At 42.2% G+C, this 25,721-nt stretch overlaps 1 protein-coding gene across 1 annotated transcript in view; it reads right to left on the bottom strand.

The window, feature by feature from the left end:
- LOC311128442 (disintegrin and metalloproteinase domain-containing protein 10-like) overlaps window positions 1-24,084 on the bottom strand; it is an 86,807-nt gene extending 62,723 nt beyond the window's left edge. The window contains exons 1-2 of the mRNA XM_084160586.1: window positions 23,920-24,084; window positions 1,794-1,944 (exon numbers count right to left, since the gene is read on the bottom strand). Coding sequence (XP_084016712.1) covers window positions 1,794-1,944; window positions 23,920-23,986 — 218 coding nt within the window. The 5' untranslated portion in view covers window positions 23,987-24,084. The remainder of the gene's footprint in view (window positions 1-1,793; window positions 1,945-23,919) is intronic.
- Window positions 24,085-25,721: the final 1,637 nt, after the last annotated feature.

Here is a 25,721-nt window from a genome sequence, read left to right as displayed (position 1 = left end):
CACCTGCAGGGCTATCTCCAGAACAAGCAGTGAATTAAACTGTCCTCTGAAATAGACTGAACCAGGAAGTGACCACTGCAGCCTGTTATCTCACCATCCCTGGGAGGCCACAACACTGCTAGCTGGAAATACAGACAGCAGGATCTCTAAGCTGTGTTACTATCACCCAAAGTAAATGTTTCCAAAACATAAATGGTGCCATTATGAAAGAGATAAACTAGGGTCTACTTGAACAGAATAGGACTGACGTGATTTAAGCCGGGGGATGGGTTAAAACTGACATGAATATCATAATTTGACGGGAAAGTGACATGCACATGATGTTGTACAGACACAAAAACCATATATGCTAAAGAAACATGGTAGCCTATGTGACTTCCCAGTGAGAAGAGTCATCTGCCCAGTAGCTTTGGGGTAGGTGACACTATAGCAGAGATAGTTTCTATATACAACAACTCTTTAACAGATAGGCCTAGCTGTATTGAAGCTCCCAAAAGGAACCTCTGCCTGCCTACTCTGCCTGCCTCCGCCTGGGGTGCTGCTGGTGTCTGTTACACAAGAGGACGATACTCCCTTCCCTTCACTGGGAGTGAATCCACACATCAAGGTCAGGACTCAGTACCGTTCCGTGACAAAGGGGAGAGAGGGAGAGAAGAGAGAGAACAGAGCTGGCGGAATAAAACACAGTCCTGTACTGACGGTTTTAGAACTGTCAGAGGAGGACAGAGAGGATTTTGCCCTGTTGGGAGGGTGAGGGTCATCTTTGTTAAGAGACAGGTGGTAACATGGACTGCCAATCCCCAAATCGGTAAGACTTTATCTACCATCTAAAATAGAAACAGCAGATTATGTGGGTGTCGAGAGAGAGAGAGAGAGAGAGAGCTCCTGGCCATCATTCCCCAAACAAAGCATTTTGGATTAACCAAAAAACAGATAGCAGCTCTTCTCTTGGATGTATGCTCATCTTCTCTGTCCCTTCAAATTAACCTTTAGGTTTGTGTTTTGCTGAGATGTGATTGGGAAAAGCTCCTTGGTGATCATATCAGTCAAGGTCAGAGATAGCTGGAGACTACAATCGGCTGGATTTAATAACCCAATAACCATCAACACATCCCACATACAGACAGGCACAGAGTCAGACTAGGACAGAATACTAAAATGTTTGGTAGGAATAGGTGGGGGCCTGTGAGAAGAAGTAGCTTGCTGCAGGCTGATATAACAACACGTTAGGCCTGGTTACCAGTGAACACCCTCTGTCTTCCAGTAGGCTATCCCTGTATCACTCTGGTGTACAATACCAAGCCAGACTGTACCACACCACTCTCTCAATGTCCCAGCCAGTGTGGAAAAGACAATGTTCGCTCACACGATTCCAGCGCTCAGGATTGCTCCTGATCCCATGTTAAGATATTCCTGTAATCCAAAACCCCACACAGAGAACAGAGACTTCATTGGGAGATTCCTCCCTTGAAAAAATCCCTCAGGTAGACAGAGATTTTGCTCATGCAGGAAAACACGTCACAGGTCAGTTATTTACTACGAGCATCGACAGGATTGTTGAGTTGGGCGTGACACTCGACTTGCCTGGAAAGCAGAAGCCAGATCTGGTCATACTCTAGCCAACTCCTCTGACTGACATTGTCATGTCATTCAATAATTGGTAAATTAATTAATGAATGGCATGACAACAATAATCAGATGAGTTGACTAAAGCACTACAGATTTGGAAACCAGGCTAACGCTAGATATTTTATGAACTTTTGATGTACAGTAGACAAAAGAGTGTGACGTACCTTCCATGTGCGTGGAAGTCCAGCTGCAGGACCTTGTCCTCGTGGGAGACGGCCCTCTTGGCTCTCTGGTGGTTGCTGTGCAGGGCCTCGGTGTCGTAGGACAGGCCCTCATAGTGGCGGATGTACTTGTTCAGAGGGTTTCCATACTGACCTGCAGGAACAGAAGTGAACACAGGCTTTTAATGGCCAATTAAAAAGTCACAAACCACTCATTCCTCACTGGCAGGTAGGCATGGGGCGCAGTGACAAAACTTCAGAACAGCACAACTTCAAAACGTAGCTAGTCTATTAGGAATCATTTTTTACCTGAAACCATGACACATAGTCCCTCATTACGAAAGCTTTAGCCTTGACTAGATTCACAAGTATCTTATGAATAATATCTTATGAATAATACAACAGCAGGCTGTGTGCATTTCGCTCATTCTCACCATTGATTTAGGTCTACTGTGTGTGTGTGTGTGTGTGTGTGTTTTCCATTTCATCCTTCCTTGGTGATAGATTAATTTGTATTTTAAGAATAACTAAATGACTAAAGGATTTCACCCCAAATACAGTATAAATGTGTGAACGGTGTTAGAATTATAATGTAGTGGCAACCCACTAACAGAGGGGGGCGGGACTAAACATTCCAGGGTGAAGGGGACTGAGAAAATGGGTTAAAAAAAGCCTCCTAAAGGTGGGCGGAGCAAAGTGCCTTTGCGTGTCAGGGGGTATAAAGCTGTATGTATGTTTTTTGGCGCCAGAGCTCTTCATGATTAAAAATACAGATCATTCTTGCTGGTTGTGGACCTTGAATCATTTATGATTATAACCAGAGCCTTACAACCCCTGGTAATGATTCAAGCTTAGGTTGAATTAGAGATAGAAATTCTCGTGACACTTGGATAAAGAGGTTAGTCCCAAAAACAGTGCTTGAGGAAGTAAGAATAGCTGCACTTTTGAAGGACACCTGAGCCCACATAATACTACAATACTATAGAGGCCCAATGGTTATTTTTCAGCTCAATGTTTGCTTCATTTACTTTTCCCATTCCATCTAAAACTGCTGCAGCAATAGTGAAAACAATCCAATTGAAACAATCGGCTACCGCAAACACATTTTGAATCCCTTCTTTGAGGGTGTGTAAGAGATTTACAATGTTGAAATGCTGGGAAAAAACACCCTCCACAAGTTGAGTATATGATAAGCACAAGACTGCAGTGTGCTGCCAATGACATCACCATTCCCTTTCCCATCATAGGGACCTAGAAAGATTCCCATCAAGAGCAGCTAGATAGACACCCTTTACTCTGCCTCCTGCTGACTCAAACCACTTTATTAGCTGACACAAACACCATTCTCCATTTCCAGCTCCTAGCAGGGGTTCCAGGCAACTCTACACTGATGTGATCCAATCCCCAGTCTCATCTTCCCTCCCCATGCCCTGCTCCCAGAAACACATTACAACAGACAAACACTGCCAACACAGCAAAATGGCCATTTGTCAAACTTCAGAGAGGGCAGATTTTGTTTCCCTGCCAATTCCGTGGGATCTTTTTTTTTTTAATCAATTTGATCACCACAGCACTTTAATTTGATGTACTGGGAAAAAAAGGTTTAAAAAATATTCCATAGCCTCATTCATGTTGGCTTTGCACGACACCAACTCCATCATCAAGTTTGCTGACGACACCACAGTTGTAGGCCTGATAAACAACAACGACGAGTCAGCCTATAGGGAGGAGGTAAGTGACCTGGCATTATGGTGTCATGACAACAACCTCTCCCTCAACGTCAGCTAAACAAAAAAGCTGATTGTTGACTTCAGGAAGCATAGGAGGGAACATGCCCTCCTAATTTGGCATGCCGCCCCGGGTCCTCTCCAAACACTAGCGCTGCACCATCGAGAGCATCCGGACCGGTTGCATCACGGCCTGGTACCGGAATTGCTTATTCTATTCTACTGAGCCATTTACTTTATGTTCGTATTCTTATCTGTTACTATTTCTTATTATTGTTGCATTGTCAAGAAGGAACCTGCAAGTAAGCATTTCATTGGACGATGTATACCATGCGTAGGATTGGGCCGTATGAATATCTCTGCTGTAAGAAAATAAGCTTGATATTGAAATATAGCCACTTACTTGAAAGTTAGCAAACCAAATGCACAGCTGGAGCCCTGAGCTGGATATAATTTGACACATCTTAGATTTCTTATAGTTATACTTAACTTATAGTTACAGTTGAAGTCGGAAGTTTACATACACTTAGGTTGGAGTCATTAAAACTCGTTTTTCAACCACTCCACACATTTCTTGTTATCAAACTATAGTTTTGGCAAGTCGGTTAGGACATCTACTTTGTGCATGACACAAGTAATTTTTCCAACAATTGTTTACAGACAGATTATTTCACTGTATCACAATTCCAGTGGGTCAGAAGTACACTAAGTTGACTGTGCCTTTAAACAGCTTGGAAAATTCTTCTGATAGGCTAATTGACATCATTTGAGTCAATTGGAGGTGTACCTGTGGATGTATTTTAAGGCCTACCTTCAAACTCAGTGCCTCTTTGCTTGACATCATGGGAAAATCAAAAGAAAATCAGCCAAGACCTCATTCTTGTTCATCCTTGGGAGCAATTTCCAAATGCCTGAAGGTACCACGTTCATCTGTACAAACAATAGTACGCAAGTATAAACACCATGGGACCACGCAGCCGTCATACCGCTCAGGAAGGAGACACGTTCTGTCTCCTAGAGATGAACGTACTTTGGTGCGAAAAGTGCAAATCAATCCCAGAACAACAGCAAAGGACCTTGTGAAGATGCTGGAGGAAACAGGTACAAAAGGATCTATATCCACAGTAAAACGAGTCCTATATCGACATAACCTAAAAAGGCCACTCAGCAAGGAAGAAGCTACAGCTCGAAAACCGCCATAAAAAAGACAGACTACGGTTTTCAACTGCACATGGGGCCAAAGATCGTACTTTTTGGAGAAATGTCCTCTGGTCTGATGAAACAGAAATATAACTGTTTGGCCATAATGACCATCGTTATGTTTGGAGGAAAAATGGGAAGGCTTGCAAGCCGAAGAACACCCTCCCAACCGTGAAGCACGGGGGTGGCAGCATCATGCGGTGGGGGTGCTTTGCTGCAGGAGGGACTGATGCACTTCACAAAATAGATGGCATCATGAGGAAGGAAGATTATGTGGATATATTGAAGCAACATCTCAAGACATCAGTCAGGAAGTTAAAGCTTGGTCGCAAATGGGTCTTCCAAATGGACAATGACCCCAAGCATACTTCCAAAGTTGTGCCAAAATGGCTTAAGGACAACAAAGTCAAGGTATTGGAGTGGCCATCACAAAGCCCTGACCTCAATCCTATTGAAAATGTGTGGGCAGAACTGAAAAAGCATGTGCGAGCAAGGAGGCCTACAAACCTGACTCAGTGACACCAGCTCTGTCAGGAGGAATGGGCCAAAATTCACCCAACTTATTGTGGGAAGCTTGTGGAAGACTCCCGAAATGTTTGACCCAAGTTAAACAATTTAAAGGCAATGTTACCAAATACTAATTGAGTGTATGTAAACTTCTGACCCACTGGGAATGTGATGAAATAAATAAAAGCTGAAATAAATAATTCTCTCTACTATTATTCTGACATTTCACATTCTTAAAATAAAGTGGTGATCCTAACTGACCTAAGACAGGGAATTTATATGGTTATACATGTAATTTATATGGGGGATACAATCTTCCCAGCTCTGCAGATTTTGCTGTGAAGAGACAGAATCATTAGATCATTTGTTTTGGTTCTGTCCATTTGTAGCTTGTTTTTGGACACAGGTCCAGGAATGGCTAAAGGATTGCAATATTTACCTGGAGCTAACCTTGCAGATAGCATTACTGGGTGATCTGAAAAGTCATAGTCAATCGATCAATAATATAATAATACTTTTAGCAAAAATCTTTATTTTTAATTCACAATCTGTAGAAGCAATGAGAATAGAAAGGTTCAGAACTTTTGTAAAACATCACAGTACGGTTGAAATATATATGGCAAATAGAAATCCTATATGGATGGTGTTACGAGATAGATGGGAGGTATTGAATGGAGTTGAAGGATGGGACTAATAACAAATAACAACAAATAATAACAAGATAACTAATAATGTAAGCATACTGTGTCCATAATAAGTATATGGGTTGTATGTTGGGAGCCTTTGGGGAGGAGCACAGTTGGAGGGATGTTGCATGTGGAGGCAAGCTGGATGGACATCATGAAAGTAATCGGAGAGGTTGAGAGTAGAAGAAGTTCAGGAGCAAGAGCAAATAAAATATAATTATTGTAAAATTGACTGTGTCCATGGGGTGTAGGTGGTGGGTGTGGGCTGGAGGTGGAGGCCTGGGCGTTGTTGTTCACTAGTTTACCCCAAGTAGGGAAAGGATGGCGGGGTTGAAAAGTAATAAAGGGGAGTATATATATAAAAAACATGGGGGATTGGAAGTGATGCAGACAATAACATTGATGGAAGTTACAATCTGCAATATTAAGCTGATCTACCCCCAAAAATAAAAAATAAAAATAGACAGGGAATTTGTACTAGGATTAGACGTCAGGAATTGTGAAAAACTGAGTTTAAATGTATTTGGCTAAGATGTATGTAAACTTCTGACTTCAACTGTATAAGCAGCGGCGTAGCACGCACCCCCGCATTGAAAATCAAACCGTCTGTATTTCTAAAATATCTGTATATCGCCCAAGCCTAACCATGCATATCCAGTACATACAACTAATAACACTTGAAGCGTTGCTCTGCTAGCTACTGGGCTCTATCCTAAGGTTTTGAAACATTGTTATAATCATGAGGATCAGTTTGAGATTACTGATGAGCCATCTGGTGGTTTATGATGCAGACTGCATGGCAGGCTTGAAGAAGAAAATAGTCATTCTGGAGCCTGATCTATCTACGTGACTACATAGCCACCAGCCTACTCGGTCGGCTCAGCATCCCCAAGCTTTGTCTAGGCTGATAGCTTTGGAGTCGCTGTGTGAAACTGACTGCATAAAATCACAATGATTTTCCCGTAGATATTAAACAAAATGCACATGGTTTTAGCCATTCGTTGTAAAAAATAATAATAAAAAAATGGTTTCCTTCTATGTACTGTAGAAGACAGCTGTAATTTGAGCTGTGAACTGTGGGAAACACACTTCTCATCGACTAGAGAAAGTCCGCCTGAGAACTGGTAATGAGAGAGTGTGAAAACCCTCACAGGTGGTTAAGCATAGATTAGTAACTTGATTTGATTTATTAGGATCCCCATTAGCCGATGCCAATGGCGACAGCTAGTCTTACTGGGGTCCGACATATAACAAAAAATACATTACAGACAAAATACTTTACAATTTAAATACATTTAAGAAAATTAACATGTAGTGTGTGTGCATTATCAGTTACACATACATGTCAGTACATACACACAACAAGTAGGTCACATGGGGGAGAGGTGTAGTGCCGTGAGGTGTTGCTTTATTTGTTTTTTGAAACCAGGTTTGCTGTTCACTTGCACTAAATAAGATGGAAGGGAGTTCCATGCATTCATGGCTCTGTATAATACTGTACGTTTCCTTGAATTTGTTCTGGACCTGGGGACTGTGAAAAGACCTCTGGTGGCATGTCTGGTGGGGTAAGTGTGTGTGTCAGTGCTGTGTGTAAGTTGACTATGCAAAGGAATTTCAACCCAGTCTTTCCTCAACTCTTAGCCAAGAGAGACTGGCATGCATAGTATTACTATTAGCCCTCTGATTACAATGAAGAGCAAGATGTGCCGCTCTGTTCTGGGCCAGCTGCAGCTTAACTAGGTCTTTCTTTGCAGCACTTGACCATATGACTGGACAATAATCAAGATAAAACTAGAGCCTGCAGGACTTGCTTTGTGGAGTGTGGTGTCAGAAAAGCAGAGCATCTCTTTATTACGGACAGACCTATCCCCATCTTTACAACCATTGAATCTATATGTTCTGACCATGACAGTTTACAATCTAAGGTAACGCCAAGTAATTTAGTCCCCTCAACTTGTTCAACGGCCACACCATTCATTACCAGATTCAGCTGAGGTCTAGAACTTAGGGAATGATTTGTACCAAATACAATGCTCTTACTTTTAGAGATGTTCAGGACCAGTTTATTACTGGCCACCCATTCCAAAACAGACTGCAACTCTTTGTTAAGGGTTTCAGTGACTTCATTAGCTGTGGTTGCTAATGCATTTATGGTTGAATCATCAGCATTTGTTTAATGCCAGTGGCAGGTCATTACACCAGAATTTACATGTTTGACATTAGAGAAGCTTCCATTAAAAGAAAACCCTCTAAGTTCTATTAGATAGATAGCTCTGAATCCACGATATGGCAGAGGTTGAAAAGCCATAACACAAGTTCTCAACAACAGGTTATGGTCAATAATATCAAAGGCCGCACTGAAATCTAACAGTACAGCTCCCACAATCTTCGTATCAATTTCTTTCAACAAATCATCAGTCATTTGTGTCAGTGCAGTACATGTTGTGTGGTCTTCTCTATAAGCATGCTGAAAGTCTGTCACGACTAAGACATGAAAAATAACCCAAGGCTTACGTACTCTTCAATAAAGCTGAGAAAAACTGAGTAGTACCATTATGTAACCGACTGCTATCAAAACCTGGTCATCAGTACGCCACACTCCAGAGTAGGGCTAACCCCATTTAGTCGACTGCTGTAAAAAGGCTTTATTTTTTATTTGACTCTCTGGTACGCTTATAATTTATTTTGTGTTGTTTACATTGTTCCAAACGGTCAGAGAAATTATATTGTCATCTAACAGCACCTGTTTGGCACACATAATATGCAAGCAGCGCTTGCTCCTTACCTTCTTTTTCTTGATCTCCAGTATTTTCATCAACTAGTCAAATTTATTCCACACATCTGACTTCCCCTTTACCTCCTGAGCAACCAGTAAACATGGCCCCATTTCGAGTTTATTTGTCATGTCCTCTACATCCATTTTGCCGTCACGTGTTACGGTGTTCAGAGTTTGTTATAACCAATTTATTGATGTGATTATGATATGCTACAGGTCAGGCCCTTTTGGTCACGTGCATGCGATGCATACATGTGTCACGTAAAGAGAACAAGGGTTGAGAGAATAGGGAATGTTTTTCCTAAACAAATGAGGGATTTCAGTAACATAACTTTCAGTCAGAAATGGCTGCTAATTATGTTGCAGCTTCAGCAACACGGACAGCGGGATAAATACTATTGATGTTCTGTGGTGGTCGCTGCAGCAGGGAGGAGAGAGAGACAACGGGTGCTAGTCTGAGCCTGGCCCGGCACAATCAAATCAATTGCGGTCTGATTCCCTCTAGTCATTTGTGCATCTTAATTATTTCATCAAACACGCTCACTGCATATAGTTGATTTGATAAAAACACATAGGATGTGTCTATATATGGAAAAATACACGTTTTAAAATTTTGAACAAGTCGGGGACAGCCCTACTCCAGAGTCAACCATACCACTGGACCAAAAAGCTATCTTCCACTCTGAGGCAAGGGCATTTACTTTCTAGATTACCAAGGTTGATCATCAGGCAAGGCAAAGACTTGGTGCACTCCCACAGGTGTACTACCTAAATGTGTATGTTTAGCCTATAGGCCTATAGCCTAGATCAGAAGCTAGAGATTTCCAGTTCCTTAGAATTTCATAGTGATTGTGGTTGAAATGAATGAGGAAAACTCCTTCATAGTTTGAGCAAAGCAAACCTGCAGACAGAGAAAAGAAAGGAGAAATCACTAAAGACTTTGTAGTTAGCAGCAGCAGTGTTAGATGGAGTTCTCTCCCGGAGGCAGCAGCGACGCGGCCCCTGCTTTCACCTGCTCGGGTGTGATAAAAACTCTCCACTTATCTAGTTCCGGCGAGGGGATAAATGCTGCTCGTTAAGAGAGGGACACTGACGTGCATCGCTATTCCACACGAGGCTCCTCTCTCTCTCTCCTGGGGGTCTGTCACTGTGTGGTACCCTGTTATATTACAGGAGAGTGAGGGGAAACAGGAGGCTTTTAAGAGCTTTTAGATGCAACGGTCACACTTTTAGCAATCAACACGGGATGGAAGCAGCCATCACTTATTCATTCACTTCTTTTTCAGGTTAAAATTAAAGCTAGTCCCATAGGAACAGCACAGCACACTGGCTCCTGCTCATATGTAGCTCAGCGGTTGGCTGACTGATGCTGGCTGGCTGCTATGTTTGAGCTTTATTGAGACTGCCTACTAAACTGGCTGATGCTAGCTGAGAATATTCCTCTACCCAGACAGCTTGGCAACACTGGGCAAATGGTCAAACTGCTCCTCTCACTAGTCATTCCAGACAGTAGGGCTAGACTGTGTGTCCAGTCTGGTGTCCCCAGAGCTGTCCCTTGCCGGTAACATGATCCCACTTCATTCACACTGAGGGGCTCCTTAGGATCCTGCCAAAGTGTAAAATAGAGCCTCTTCCCTTGCCAGCTGTATACTATCAGAGTTGAGAGCGTTTAAACATTTGAATTTGAAAGGGCTCAAAAAATACTGAGGGAGAAAAAAAAAGAAAAACACATCTGCTAGACTGGAACACAAAAATACTTTTTTTTTTAAGCGCACAGCACAACAGTGTGGCAAAGGAACATTGACAGCAGACTATTTCATCTGGGGAGAATAATCCTTTTTCCACATTCGATTTTCCTCTTAGTTCCAGAATGCTAGAAGTGGATCTGAGGAAATTAGATGAATAAACAGCTGAAGGCAAAATAGCTAAAGGATTATCCTTAAAAAGGAGGGATATGTAAAAAAAAAAAAAAAAAACGAAAAAGTAAGTGGTTGCCACCTATGAAAAACAAATGCCTTTTGTTGAAGACAAACGCCTAACTTTAAAACAAGTGGTTGACAAGAGCTGTGGCTGGTAGAAATGTCTCCCAGACAGTCCCAAGCCTGTTAAATGAGCACATCTACCCAGTCTCCAAGCTCTCCGCTGATGAATCCCTCAGTTTGCAGGAAGTCAAGAGTATGTGTGACAGTGGAGAGAACTGTTGAGGCAAAGCATAATCCTGAGAGGAGAGAGCTGCATGAAGACAGGCTCAGATTTAGACATAGGCCATCAATTTCATTAAAGCGCTGTGACACTGGGGGAACTTTGAGATGCTAAAGAGCACGCTCTGGCAGTGTGCCTCCACACAACTCTGGGTAATGAAGACGGAGCACGGCCAGGGAGGGAGGGCGGGACTGGCTCCCACAGCGACACCATGGCAGCAGCTCAACTCTCTACCACGAAGCACAGTAGCCACGCTAAACAGGTTTACACACACACAGCTGGTGCACGAGACTCACCGCCGCACAGAACAGCTTATCCGCCCAGCGTTATCATTGGTCCACTCCTAGTCAACAAAGGCTTTAAAGAATGGTCAGATACGAACAGTCGAACACACCTGAGGACAGGAGCCAAATGAGTTGCTGTTTTAGCTGTCCACCTGCTAGCTGGCTATAGACGGGTTAGCTGACAACTTCACAAAAACAATGTGCACGCTTCAATGGGGCAGAAGGCCGTGTTGTTGTGATTCTGGATGGCCAGATAGCTAGCAACAATGACAAGAAGCTGCCATGTGGGAATCATTGGGGGCTCTTTTCAGCTAGTTTTATATTGATACCATGTCTTGTTTTGAGGTGTTTTTACTGATGTCACGTCTATGCTAATACGGCTAAAATTCGCTAGATAGCTAACCAACAACTGTAACGATGTATTTGAGAGACAACAAGCTCATTGTGCAAATTTATTTTTGTTTTCAATAAATATATATAGTTCACATGTTGTTAACAATCTAAGCCAACCCTGTCTGTTTTTCCTCATAGTTGCCCACGCGTCGGTTTTGTTGCTAAACAACCAACCTGTCTATAACCTCATGAGCAAGGAGACTACTAAGTCACCATACAAAAAACATGTTCAAAAGAGATTGGCTGAGATGGCCGGTTCCTTTCAGAGATTCTCACAGCTGTTGATGTGTTAGCCTAATACTTGAGAAGCTATTTTAAAACACCATTAAGAAATGTATGGCTGTGTTTGATATGAAGGGGACACTCCGTGCTTCACAGCTCTGGGAATAATTACCTGAAGAGAGGAGCTCATACAGTGCTACTGCTGGGGTAATGGTCCCACAGTAAAAACACACACACACAGAGACACATTGTATTGTCATGGTGGCCCCAGCAGGGGCCACACCCGGCATGCCATGACATGTTCTTGAACGAGTCAAGGAGAAAATATTCAGAGAGATTTACACTAGCTTTTCTTAGCCCTCCCCCCAACAAATAGACTAATGATAGCAGCGGTCTAGACTGTGGCACACTGATGGGCAGAAACACAGGGGCTGGTGGGCTTTGTAATGTGAGAACAAGGGAAGAAGATTAATCAAATCAGGAAACAGAGCGGCCTTGTATGAAAACAAAACAGAGCACGCTCAGATTGCCTCCATCAACCACCATACATTGGCATGACATCTCCTATGCATTGTCCCACACAGCCTATTAACTTGCAATACCAGTTGAATAAAGCATAAGAGTAGACAGAAATGCAATTATTTGACTAAAGATACGGCTCATTGTATATGGCTCAACTTGGCAAGGGCTGGTATTTCTGAGAAGTGATACACAAAATATCAACAAAATTACACAACACTATCATGCAAAACAGCCTTTAGTTTAATTGAAATGTTTGGTTAAAGAACAAGGTTAGTTCTCATTTGAATATTTGATAGGGCCGGGATGATACCAGTATGGCGATACTTGTTAGTACCGTGGCAAGGAAACAAAACACGAAGCGGATTTAACTGCTTTAGGAAAACAGCCCTAATGTTGGAAACAAACATCATTATGTTGTCATCCAGAGTCACATGTATTTATTTTCCAAGCTATGGCACAACTTAAATACAGCAGATTGTTAAAGGACCAAATAGGTTTGTCTGCTTCCTGTTTTCATTTTAGCCATGGAAAAAATATTGTGATACTGGTTTCGTCACAGCCCTAGTAATTGCAACACTGAAAGTTTCTAAGAAACGAAGTTCCAACAAAGTGGATTTATTCACAATTTAAAAATCCCCAGATAATTTAAAACTTAATGAGAATGGGACGTCTTTTGCTCTCTATTAGTACGATCTACAGTTTCAGGGGATATGCCTTCCAGTGATCCTCAGTTCTCATCATCAGTTGTTAAATCTCAAAGGGAAATATTTAGCCTGTTGTGAGACCCTTGTACAAACCCACTCTAGCCCAGCCTACAGCAGCCAAAGCTGCCACAGGATAAACTGAATCAACAGGGTAAAGGTCAACTCAGAGGCTGTTGGTTGGAGATCGAGTATGGCAGGCACACCACAGTCCCATCAGTTGTCAGACCACATACAACTCCAATGGATTTTCTTCATTGAGAAAACCCATTGGAGGAATGTACAACTAACTGTTACCATGGCACAGCCGTGCCTCTTAATTTCCTTTCCATATCACACCATGTCTGTGTGTAGGGTCACTGTCCGGAGGAAGGAAGGAGGGGCATGTGAGGACTGTGACCCCAGTGGGCCTCTGAAAACAAGGCCACTGCTGGATATGCCAGGATAAGGAAGTGTTCATGACATTATAAAAAATAAAAAAAAGGCAGAATTAGCAAGTCGTCATTAACCTAACTTTTTGTGGCTGCTAGATGAGGGAGGAAATTAATGCTAAACCCTATGGAATATTCAAATCGAGATACAATATAGGCCTATGCCTAGCCAATACAAGAATGTTGTTTGCCTAGTCAAACCATTTGAATAGTGTTGCAAGTCACTGACTTTGAATTAGTTGGCAGGGTAAAGGACTAAGAGGACTAACACTATTTGCAAGATAAAATGTAGGCTACTCCTTATTTGTATGTTGCTGGAATGTACCTGCTAGCCCAAATTACAGGAGCTGTCAATGACAAGTAGTGCCTGTGGGCTTCATTCTGTAGGCTAAGTCAATAGTATTTCAGTGTTTTCATCCTCACTCACGGAGGTGCCAAGCTTGACAGGCTAGAACCCCTTGACAGGAACAGAGGAAGAGGAAACAGCTTTCGTTATGATGACTCACCCTTCCCATACATTACCATGCTGGGTAAAGGAAGGTTGTTTGACAGGCCAGAGGACTCAGGGCTCCACCACTTGTTCTCCTGGCTGCGCTTGAACCATACAACACTATGAGTGATGGGTAAACCACTAGCCTACATCCCTGACAAAAAGACATCCAGCCATTGACTATTGAGGGGCGGAAATAACATGGCATTGGTGGGTACTGTTGTGTGGACCAATGTCATGTCCACTGTCCGGTGGTCCCTGTGGCTAGCCGCAGCCTTTGACCACTGAGGAGCTACTAATCAGATGGGCAGTGGTGGCAGCAGATGTTTTTGGACAAATACGCTTTTGTGTTGGGTCTGAGAGCCACAGTGCTGTATGGGCAATTGTCAAGGGAGGGGTCTGAAGCACAAAAGCACGATGTACAGTGCCTTGCAAAAGTATTCATCCACCTTGGCGTTTTTCCTATTTTGCTGCATTACAACCTGTAATTTATATTGATTTTTGTTTGGATTTCATGTAATGGACATACACAAAAGTCCAAATTGGTGAAGTGAAATGAAAAAAATTACTTGTTTCAAAAAATTATACAAAATAAATTACGGAAAAGTGGTGCGTGCATTTGTATTCACCCCCTTTGCTATGAAGATCTGGTGCAACCAATTACCTTCAGAAGTCACATAATTAGCCTAGTTAAATAAAGTCCACCTGTGTGCAATCTAAGTGTCACATGATCTGTCACATGATCTCAGTATATATACACACACACCTGTTCTGAAAGGCCCCAAAGTCTGCAACACCACTAAGCAAGGGGCACCACCAAGCAAGCAGCTCCATGAAGACCAGAGGAGCTCTCCAAACAGGTCAAGGACAAAGTTGTGGAGAAGTACAGATCAGGGTTGGGTTATAAAAAAATATCTGAAACTTTGAACATCCCACGGAGCACCATTAAATCCATTATTAAAAAATTGAAAGAATATGGCACCACAACAAGCCTGCCAAGAGAGGGCCGTCCACCAAAACTCACGGGCCAGGCAAGGAGGGCATTAATCAGAGGCCAAAGATAACCCTGAAGGAGCTGCAAAGCTCCACAGTGGAGATTGGAGTATATGTCCATAGGACCACTTTAAGCCGTACAATCCACAGAGCTGGGCTTTATGGAAGAGTGGCCAGAAAAAAGCCATTGCTTAAAGAAAAAAATAAGCAAACATGTTTGGTGTTCACCAAAAGGCATGTGGGAGACTCCCCAAACATATGGAAGAAGGTACTCTGGTCAGATGAGACTAAAATTGAGCTTTTTGGCCATCAAGGAAAACGCTATGTCTGGCGCAAACCCAACACCTCTCATCACCCCGAGAACACCATCCCCACAGTGAAGCATGGTGGCAGCATCATGCTGTGGGGATGATTTTCATCAGCAGGGACTGGGAAACTGGTCAGAATTGAAGGAATGATGAATGGCGCTAAATAAAAGGGATATTCTTGAGAGAAACCTGTTTCAGTCTTCCAGAGATTTGAGAATGGGACGGAGGTTCACCTTCCAGCAGGACAATGACCCTAAGCAACACTCGAGTGGTTTAAGGGGAAACATTTTAATGTCTTGGAATGGCCTAGTCAAAGTCCAGACCTCAATCCAATTGAGAATCTGTGGTATGACTTAAAGATTGCTGTACACCAGCGGAACCCATCCAACTTGAAGGAGCTGGAGCAGTTTTGCCTTGAAGAATGGGCAAAAATCCCAATGGCTAGATGTGCCAAGCTTATAGAGACATACCCCAAGAGACTTGCAGCTGTAATTGCTGCAAAAGGTGGCTCTACAAAGTATTGACTTTGGGGGGGGGGGGGTGAATAGTTATGCACGCTCAAGTTGTTTTTTTTGTCTTATTTCTTGTTTGTTTCACAATAAAAAATATTTTGCATCTTCAAAGTGGTAGGCACGTTGTGTAAATCAAATGATACAAACCCCCCAAAAATCAAATGTAATTCCAGGTTGTAAGGCAACCAAATAGGAAAAATGCCAAGGCGGGGTGAATACTTTCGCAAGCCACTGTAGCTAGTAGGGCTGGGAATTGCCAGGGACCACACAATATGATATTAGCACGATACTTAGGTGCCGATACGATACTGCGATTTTATTGCGATTTCATGTACCAAACATATTGCTCACTATATGTCTGCTGCAGAGAGACGAGAGAGCATGAGAAAATTAGTTTTAATCAGTCAGGGAAATAAGTGCTGAAAACATGTTGGCTCACCATTTAAAAAGGAAGATGGAGAACAAGCTATAGGATGAAAAATACCAGAGTTTTGGCGCAGGTACAGCTGACGCTGCCTGCAGTAGCAAAACAAAGCACAATTAACTATCTACCCCCCCCCCACACCCCCCATCACTAGTAGCTAGGTACAATGTTCCTCCTCATTCCATGCATGCTTAGAAGAAGTTCATCTGAACTACTGTACAGGCTGTGGGGTCCATTGCTCACGTGATGCTAAAATAATTATGAAGCAGCTATTATGGCTCACACAGCACAATTTCTGCACATAGAACTAGGTTAGCCTATTGTGGAAAGTCACATCAGTGGCCAAAGGAGATTGTGATGTGAAGGCATGTTTCTATGGGCTGGGGGCTCAGCACAAAATGATAACTAGACTAGGCCCACACACACAAATTATACTACTACACACATACACATCTAAAAACATTGCGGTTTTGAGTAGATTTCTTCATTCTAATCTTACTCAACATCCACTTGAATATGATGCAGAGAGAAAAGAAACAAAAGTCAGTGCAGGCTAGAAGTCTGACTGTGTTAACAAGCAAAGAGCCTAATGAAGTCAGAACTGAATGTGATTCTGCTTACAGCTCCCAGCTGAAAGAGATACTGCTGTGAAAATAATAGTGATGACACTGGAACACGATTAAAGGACCATCGCCGAGCAGCTTAACACAGGAACCATTTTCAGGTCAATGTTTGTTTACTATTGTCTTTCAGGAAACTGCAAGTCAAAACACTAGTGGTAGAACCATGCACTCTGAATAAGCCAGACAAACTGACAGGGAATGTAATAACACAGTCATTATAGAAATACAAATGTCAGGCACCATGTCACAAGTCTCAGAATGAACAAACTAGCCAACCATTTCACAGTTTCTCCACAAAAGGAAGCAGCAGAGGAAACGGTGCTTCAACAAACCAATGTGGTGAGTCTGATAAACAATGACTGGTAGGTCCCTGTCAGTAAAACATCACTGGTAATCTTTATTGATTGTTTATGCTTGGCTACAGATTTCAGTTTACTCAATTGTTGCAATTGTTGCTTGATTGTCTTCAGAGGGCCTAGGCCTAATTCGACTAGTACATATTAAAGCAAGAAGCTTAAAATGGGACTGGAGAGAACAAATAGGCCTGCTTATAAGATTAATACAAATGCCTCAACACAAAAACCATTCAGCATCCATTTTGCTGAGGTCCACAATACTGTCAACCAGGAAACCTATGACATTCCAACAGCAGTGACATCACCTCTAAAAGGTCATGTTTTTTTTTATTTTTATCTTTACTCCCTCCCTGTGTTTTTCCAACCATTCACACACACCCACACGACACACAGCAAAGCACCCAATTCCTGTCAGTGCAGTGACCCATGTTTTTAATCTTACAGTGCATGTTGGTGGTGCACACACTACTCTGTCTGCACACCCTGGGATGGAACAGAACGGAAACAGCTCCGCCCATCATGTCACTGAGTTCACACTACTGCAGCGACACACACTACGACCAGCTGAGAGCGGGAGTGTCTTTATTGAAAGTCCCTGGAATGTTGCAACCCTACAGTACATGCACTACAATAAGAGTACGATGCAATGCAGCTGTGGGTTAATCATGGCTTATTCAGAGGAGGTTTACATTCGGAGCAAAAATACTATTGTGTGAATCACATTTCCTCCTAAGGTGAAGAAATATCATATTGCCTTGGGTTTCAATACTACACTACCACTAGACAAACTCCCCTGTACTTCATACATAGGGCCTATTTGTTTATAGGCTGTATATTAGGCTACACCTGAAACATGGAAAAGGTGCCCTTGAGCAGTGAAAATCCAATTAAGCGATCTCTGACCTTGGTTGGCAATACACCAGACAAGAACACTAGGATTTTCACAACTTGGAAAATACACCGAAAATAAGAATGTTGACAACAAAGAGGGCGAGATGGGGGAGTGGTATGGGGAAATGAGATACAGTGGGGAAAAAAAGTATTTAGTCAGCCACCAATTGTGCAAGTTCTCCCACTTAAAAAGATGAGAGAGGCCTGTAATTTTCATCATAGGTACACGTCAACTATGACAGACAAAATGAGAAATAAAAATCCAGAAAATCACTTTGTAGGATTTTTAATGAATTTATTGGCAAATGATGGTGGAAAATAAGTATTTGGTCAATAACAAAAGTTTCTCAATACTTTGTTATATACCCTTTGTTGGCAATGACACAGGTCAAACGTTTTCTGTAAGTCTTCACAAGGTTTTCACACACTGTTGCTTGTATTTTGGCCCATTCCTCCATGCAGATCTCCTCTAGAGCAGTGATGTTTTGGGGCTGTCGCTGGGCAACACAGACTTTCAACTCCCTCCAAAGATTTTCTATGGGGTTGAGATCTGGAGACTGGCTAGGCCACTCCAGGACCTTGAAATGCTTCTTACGAAGCCACTCCTTCGTTGCCCGGGCGGTGTGTTTGGGATCATTGTCATGCTGAAAGACCCAGCCACGTTTCATCTTCAATGCCCTTGCTGATGGAAGGAGGTTTTCACTCAAAATCTCACGATACATGGCCCCATTCATTCTTTCCTTTACACGGATCAGTCGTCCTGGTCCCTTTGCAGAAAAACAGCCCAAAAGCATGATGTTTCCACCCCCATGCTTCACAGTAGGTATGGTGTTCTTTGGATGCAACTCAGCATTCTTTGTCCTCCAAACATGACGAGTTGAGTTTTTACCAAAAAGTTATATTTTGGTTTCATCTGACCATATGACATTCTCCCAATCCTCTTCTGGATCATCCAAATGCACTTCAGACGGGCCTGGACATGTACTGGCTTAAGCAGGGGGACACTTCTCGCACTGCAGGATTTGAGTCCCTGGCGGCGTAGTGTGTTACTGATGGTAGGCTTTGTTACTTTGGTCCCAGCTCTCTGCAGGTCATGCACTAGGTCCCCCCGTGTGTTTCTGGGATTTTTGCTCACCGTTCTTGTGATCATTTTGACCCCACGGGGTGAGATCTTGCGTGGAGCCCCGGATTGAGGGAGATTATCAGTGGTCTTGTATGTCTTCCATTTCCTAATAATTGCTCCCACAGTTGATTTCTTCAAACCAAGCTGCTTACCTATTGCAGATTCAGTCTTCCCAGCCTGGTGCAAGTCTACAATTTTGTTTCTGGTGTCCTTTGACAGCTCTTTGGTCTTGGCCATTGTGGAGTTTGGAGTGTGACTGTTTGAGGTTGTGGACAGGTGTCTTTTATACTGATAACAAGTTCAAACAGGTGCCATTAATACAGGTAACGAGTGGAGGACAGAGGAGCCTCTTAAAGAAGAAGTTACAGGTCTGTGAGAGCCAGAAATCTTGCTTGTTTGTAGGTGACCAAATACTTATTTTCCACCATAATTTGCAAATAAATTCATTAAAAATCCTACAATGGGATTTTCTGGATTTTTTTTTCTCAATTTGTCTGTCATAGTTGACGTGTACCTATGATGAAAATTACAGGCCTCTCTCATCTTTTTAAGTGGGAGAACTTGCACAATTGGTGGCTGACTAAATACTTTTTTTCCCCACTGTAGCTACCAGCAGAGTGCACTTTATCTGATTGGATGAGTCAAGGAGAATCCTTTGTGGCCACATACTGTATGAAGTGTGATACCAATGGAGAAAAAAATATCTAAAGTTAGGGGCATATTTTGCCCATTGACTTGTTTTGGAAAAGATTGGGGCAGCTTTTCCTGTCAAGAGCCTTCTGGGGCAAATATGGAAAACCTAGGGTCAAAAATGCACAAAGCCCCTCTGCCCCAGTGTATTTCTGACACTGACATTGCACATCTTGAATACAGTCAATAATATTTGCCTTTGTTAGTTTGTGAGTGTGACTATACTAGAATGCTGCTCTGTATGCTTCAAACTAACAAAATACAATATCAAGTGTTTTTATAACAATGTCAATTGTGGAGACTCATTGAAGTTTAATATTTGGACATGCGAGGGGAAATATAATCCAGGATTACATATTTTTCCACAACCCCACATTCTGAAAGGCTTTGCTATGCCTCCCTGACAAGCCACTGTGTATTACCAAAGCACAGGACTCAGTGCAACTCCTGATGGCTCCAAAACACTGTTTTATTCTCCACATACAAACAAGGCCTTTAGGCAGTCGCTCTCTCTCTATGAGTCTCGCTGACATCTTCTAATTTTCTCTTGGCAAATGCTCTCCAATACATTAAAATGTCAGGGGAAGTCACACACCCCATGTAATGTCTGGGTGAAACAGCAGAATGGGAGATAATGAAGCCGGTGTGTGGAGTCCCACAGCGTTAGTGAAAAGACAGCATCTCAACAGGTGAAGAGAATATGATCCGTTGGAACATAGGGATGTTCCTAGTTAATTAACATGGTTGCCTACTCTACTTCCTCTTTAGAAATGACGGCTTTTGGATCAGGACCAGCTGATAATGTTTATCTCAGCAAGAACAGATTAGCCAGATCTCCTGCTTCCCCTCTTTGAATAATTAATTTCCAACCCTGGAAACATATTTGAGTCAAAAGGGAAGAATCTGTTACGGCAAACCCTAACAAATCATTAATATCCACCCATGAATCAAGTCCATGGTTTCAATCACATTCAATATTAATCTGCGTGTGGCATCTGGCATTCAATTATAGATTTTGAAACCCAATCCTGATAATATAATTTGCCTTTCCAGTAAAATGAATAAGATTATACACTGAGTGTAGAAAACATTAAGAACACCTGCTCTTTCCATGACATAGGTGAATCTAGGTGAAAGCTATGATCCCTTATTGATGTCACTTGAAATCACTTCAAATCAGTGTAGATGAAGGGAGGAGACAGGTTAAAGAAGGATTTTTAAGCCTTGATACAAGTGAGACATGGATTGTGTATGTGTGCCATTCAGAGGGTGAATGGGCAAGACAAAATATTTAAGTGCGTTTGAACGGGTTATGGTAGTATGTGCCAGGCACACCGGTTTGAGTGTGTGAAGGGTTTCACGCTCAAAAGTTTCCCCTGTGTATCAAAAATGGTCCATCACCCAAAGGCCATCCAGCCAACTTGACACAATGCCTTCGACACCTTGTAGAGTCCATGCCCCGTGCAACTCAATATTGTTCCTAATGTTTTGTCCACTCAGTGTCCAACGATCTGAGGTTCTGAGCATATAGCCTAAGCCTAGATGACATGAATTGCTATAGTGGTGACAAATTTAATCCCAAACTCTCCATTTGAGTAAAAATCTGTGCTTTTAAAATTGCGTTCGGAGTGGACATGTCTTCTTAGTTTATGAAAGACCATTGTCATGGTCCTCCAAGATAAATCTGCTTCCTCAGTAAACCTTTGATTTCCATTCACACGAGGCTGTGCTGGGTCTGGCTCATATCCTCTTTTCCACAGACAGCAAACATCGTGGTAACCCATCACTGACTCTGGGCGGCATCATCTCTGCTCACAAGCTCTCAGTTGGCAGCAAACACTCTCTTAAGGACACACCAGGGAACATGTGCCTCAAACAGAGCTCTGCTGCTGCTGCTCTGTTTAGTTCTGCCATTAGTCTGATAGCCCTGACATCAAAATGACTGTATCTGACTCAACTCAACATCTGGCCCATGTCAGGTGAACTAATTCGATGCTGAAGGCATTGTTTAAAGCATTTATTAATTATTTACGCCCTTCAAGTGAACCGTGATCAGACATTGTAGGGTAGGTAAAACCAATATGGCGTAACATTGAGTTGCTTCACGAATCAAACCACATCAGAAGAGTCTTCACCCTAAGGACAGTTGAAGACAGAGAGGAAGGATGTACTTTTAGAGAGGAAGGATGTACTTTTACAGTATTAGAATTTGAGCGTATGCCCCAGTCTCTTGTATGGATTGGAGTCATTACTGTACTAAAAGACAAATAGGCAAATGAAAGGCTCAAACTTGGCAGTCATAAATAACATAACTGAGTCAACAAACACCCAAAAAGTATGATTAATGCAAATTAGTGGGAATATTAGCTCATCAAGGAGAGCCAGGAGACATGGTTCATTCTACTTTATTAGCTAATGAGAGTTAGTCAAGTGGAATAAACAAACAAAAGAATTAACTATGATGATAAATTATGCACTAGTCATTTCAATATTGGGACTTGACAACACAATAACAATTTATGAGGCGAAAACGAAATCCAAGTCCTGATCATTTAAATCAGACCTAGCCATCTCTGAAACAACACTTCATCTGCAGTGGAATGTTTCCGTTTCCATCGTTTTAACAAACAAACAGGACACCAGTGGGGAAACACAGGGGAGCTCAATGCTCAGGGGGCACAGGGGAACACAAGGCCCACAGCAGCTTCAGGCAGATCAATTACTCACTTTGTGTTGACACACACACACTAGTGAAAACACAGACTGTCAAAACAGGTAAAAACAGACCCTGCATCTGTCTTTTTGCCCATGGCAAACGGGAGAGGGAAATGAAAAATGCATTCGATGTCAGACAGATGAGGCGTATAGTCAACTCAGCAGTAGTCCGACCCAGATGGAGTGGGACCTTAACAGGGTGAGGAATAATGATGAAGTCAAACGTTTGATGGCATGTTTATGAAATAGCCTACATGAGTCAGTAAAGGTCTATTCTAATGTATGCTACTACATCACAGGGGACATCCTGTCCATATTTGTCATGTTTTCAGGAGATCTGAGTGCTGAATGTATCCAAATCAGCTTAGAATGACGATGAAAATATGGATCACTAACTACATATAGCCTACCATAGAAATCAAGTAATATCTGCATCAGAGCCATAGAGATCTAGCTAACCTGTGTACAAATAAAATACAAAAAGAAAAGTCAGTGAGTGGGCATATCATGAGAATGACACATGTCAAGTAAAAATTGCAATTTACCTCGTCACCATGTGTGATTAGCCTTTTCCTTTCTGTCGAAATAGCTAGCAAATTCTGTACGTTAGCATTTCATCACTTTGCCAGCAAACATCTATACAAATCTGCTAACTAGCTACTAGACCAGGGGTTCCCAAACGTTTACTGCATGATACCCTAAATTGACACTAGAATATACAGGACCCAATTTGGAAAAAGTATATCCCCTAACGTTAGTTAATGCTGTGTGTTCATATTCACTCAATTGTAGGTCCTGCTGGCTATCCAGAGAACTATGAAAGCGCATTCTAATAGTGTATGCGATTTTAGTTGACACTAAAAGGTTGTATTCTATACCCAGTTGAAGAGAAAAAATGTTATTTTAGAGAAAAACATTTCTTAATTTGTTTGATAAGATCACAGATTCTCAGGGGACCCCATTTCAAGTTTGGGAACCACTGTACTAGACCTCTCAGAACTAACAGTGCGTGACTGAAACTGCAGCGATGGGGACTATGTTGATGCTAGGTAACTTTTAGTAAACATTACATTCTAGATAGTTGAGAATGTCTTATTTTTAAGAAGAATATCCACCACAGTTACATTCTTATTTCACTTCGGTGGATCTTTCGTAGGCTCTAGCAGGCTCTCTCGATATAGTCCTAGCTGAACCATAACTGTAAAAAAACAAGAGCTGAACAGTCACCCCTCCCAGCTAGGTAACGTTGCTAGCCTAGTTCGCTTGCTACCATTTCCTCAATCCGATTAGCGAGCTAGCAAGCTAGCGATTAAACACTTTCCTTGCTGTATGAATCAGAATGCCAAAACTTACCTTTAATAGTCCATATGCAATTAAACAACAGCAAGAGTTGTATCAAGACCATATCGATTAAATTCATTGTTAGTACATTGACACCGCGAATGCTTTACTGTTTCGATTTACAGTTCTTAAAGGCGCAGTCCGCGCTCTGTTTATGGCAGTACCTTTACAACCGCCTTTCACCGCTTGTCTCCAACCGCCTGACGTCAGGCGCAGGCAGAGTACTAGTCCCTCCTACCTCACTAGCGCAACTAAACCTGCTTGCTTTTATTTGATAGGGCCCCTTATATTTGTTGAAAACAACAATTCAAGTGCAATAAATTCAACAGTGACAAACCAAGCCACTCTTCAATATCAAGTTAGCCTATGAATTAATATTTTTGATTTATTAGGATCCCCATTAGACAACGCCAATGGCGACAGCTAGTCTTACTGGGGTCCAACATATAACGAAAAATACATTACAGACAAAATACTTTACAATTTACATACATTTAAAAACATTAACATGTAGTGTGTGTGTGCATCTATCAGTTACACATACATGTCAGTACATACACACAACAAGTAGGTCATATGGGGGAGAGGCGTTGTGCCATGAGGGGTTGGTTTATTTGTTTTTTGAAACCAGGTTTGCTGTTCAATTGCGCTATATAAGATGGAATGGAGTTCCATGCACTCATGGCTCTGTATAATACAATATCATGTATTGACAATAATGCATTTGTATTGGACAGAGTTTTAGAAATATCCCTGTACCCTGATTTAATGGAATATGATTTCAGTACTGAATACAGTATATCACTACAGTAGATTCCACTGTAAAATGTCAATGTATATATGAATTTGGGGGAAACATTTTCTAAAATTCAAGGAACAATCAATATCGAGGTGTGTGGCCCCACATGCATTTGCACTGCTCAGAGACAGCTATTTGTGTTGAATTTGTGAATTAGTTGAATGTGCCTGCATAACATTACATTTTACATATTTAGCAGACGCTCTTATCCAGAGCGACTTACAGTTTAGTGAATACATATTTTTTTATTTTTTTTATACTTGCCCCCCGTGGTAATCGAACCCACAACCCTGGCGTTGCAAACGCCATGCTCTATCAACTGAGCTACATCCCTGCCGGCCATTCCCTCCCCTACCCTGGACGACGCTGGGCCAATTGTGCACCGCCCATGAGTCTCCCGGTCGCTGCCGGCTGCGACAGAGCTTGGATTCAATCAGGATCTCTAGTGACACAGTTAGCACTGCGATGCAGTGCCTTAGACCACTGCGCCACTCAGGAGAATCATGTCCTGGCTACCTACACCTGCCCTGCACTTGCTTGTTGTCTGCACTTGTCTCTGCACTGATCGTCTTTGTTGAGATTCCCTAAAAACACGCCACTTCCATACAGCTACGACCTGAGGTGACTTTTTTGTAGCAGGTTAGGAGAACTTACGCAGCAGGTTAGGAGAATTAACGTAGCAGGTTAGAATAATTAGGTTAGGGTTAGGAAAGGGTTAAGGTTAGCAAAAATGCTATCTTTGTTACCCTTGTCATACACAACACCAACTATTGACTGAAAAAAATGTGTATCTCTTATTTCCCATTTGACACACTGTACATCAGACATACAACGTTGACCTATTCACTGTGTAGCTTCTGCCACTGTGTGGCTAAAAAAATACACTACACTGACTGTATTGGAAACCTCAAAACAACTTGTCAGTCTGCTGCTGCTACCAGATTCAAGGTGATGAAGACCCACGCGCCTCTTCCTTCTCTGCACACATTATTTTTTACTTTCGTTTATTTGGTTA

The sequence above is a fragment of the Coregonus lavaretus genome (genome assembly GCF_964263955.1).
Source record: "Coregonus lavaretus genome assembly, chromosome: 4".
Lineage (NCBI taxonomy): Eukaryota > Metazoa > Chordata > Actinopteri > Salmoniformes > Salmonidae > Coregonus > Coregonus lavaretus.
Note: the sequence above shows the minus strand (reverse complement) of the source record. Positions and strands in the feature narration are given on the sequence as shown.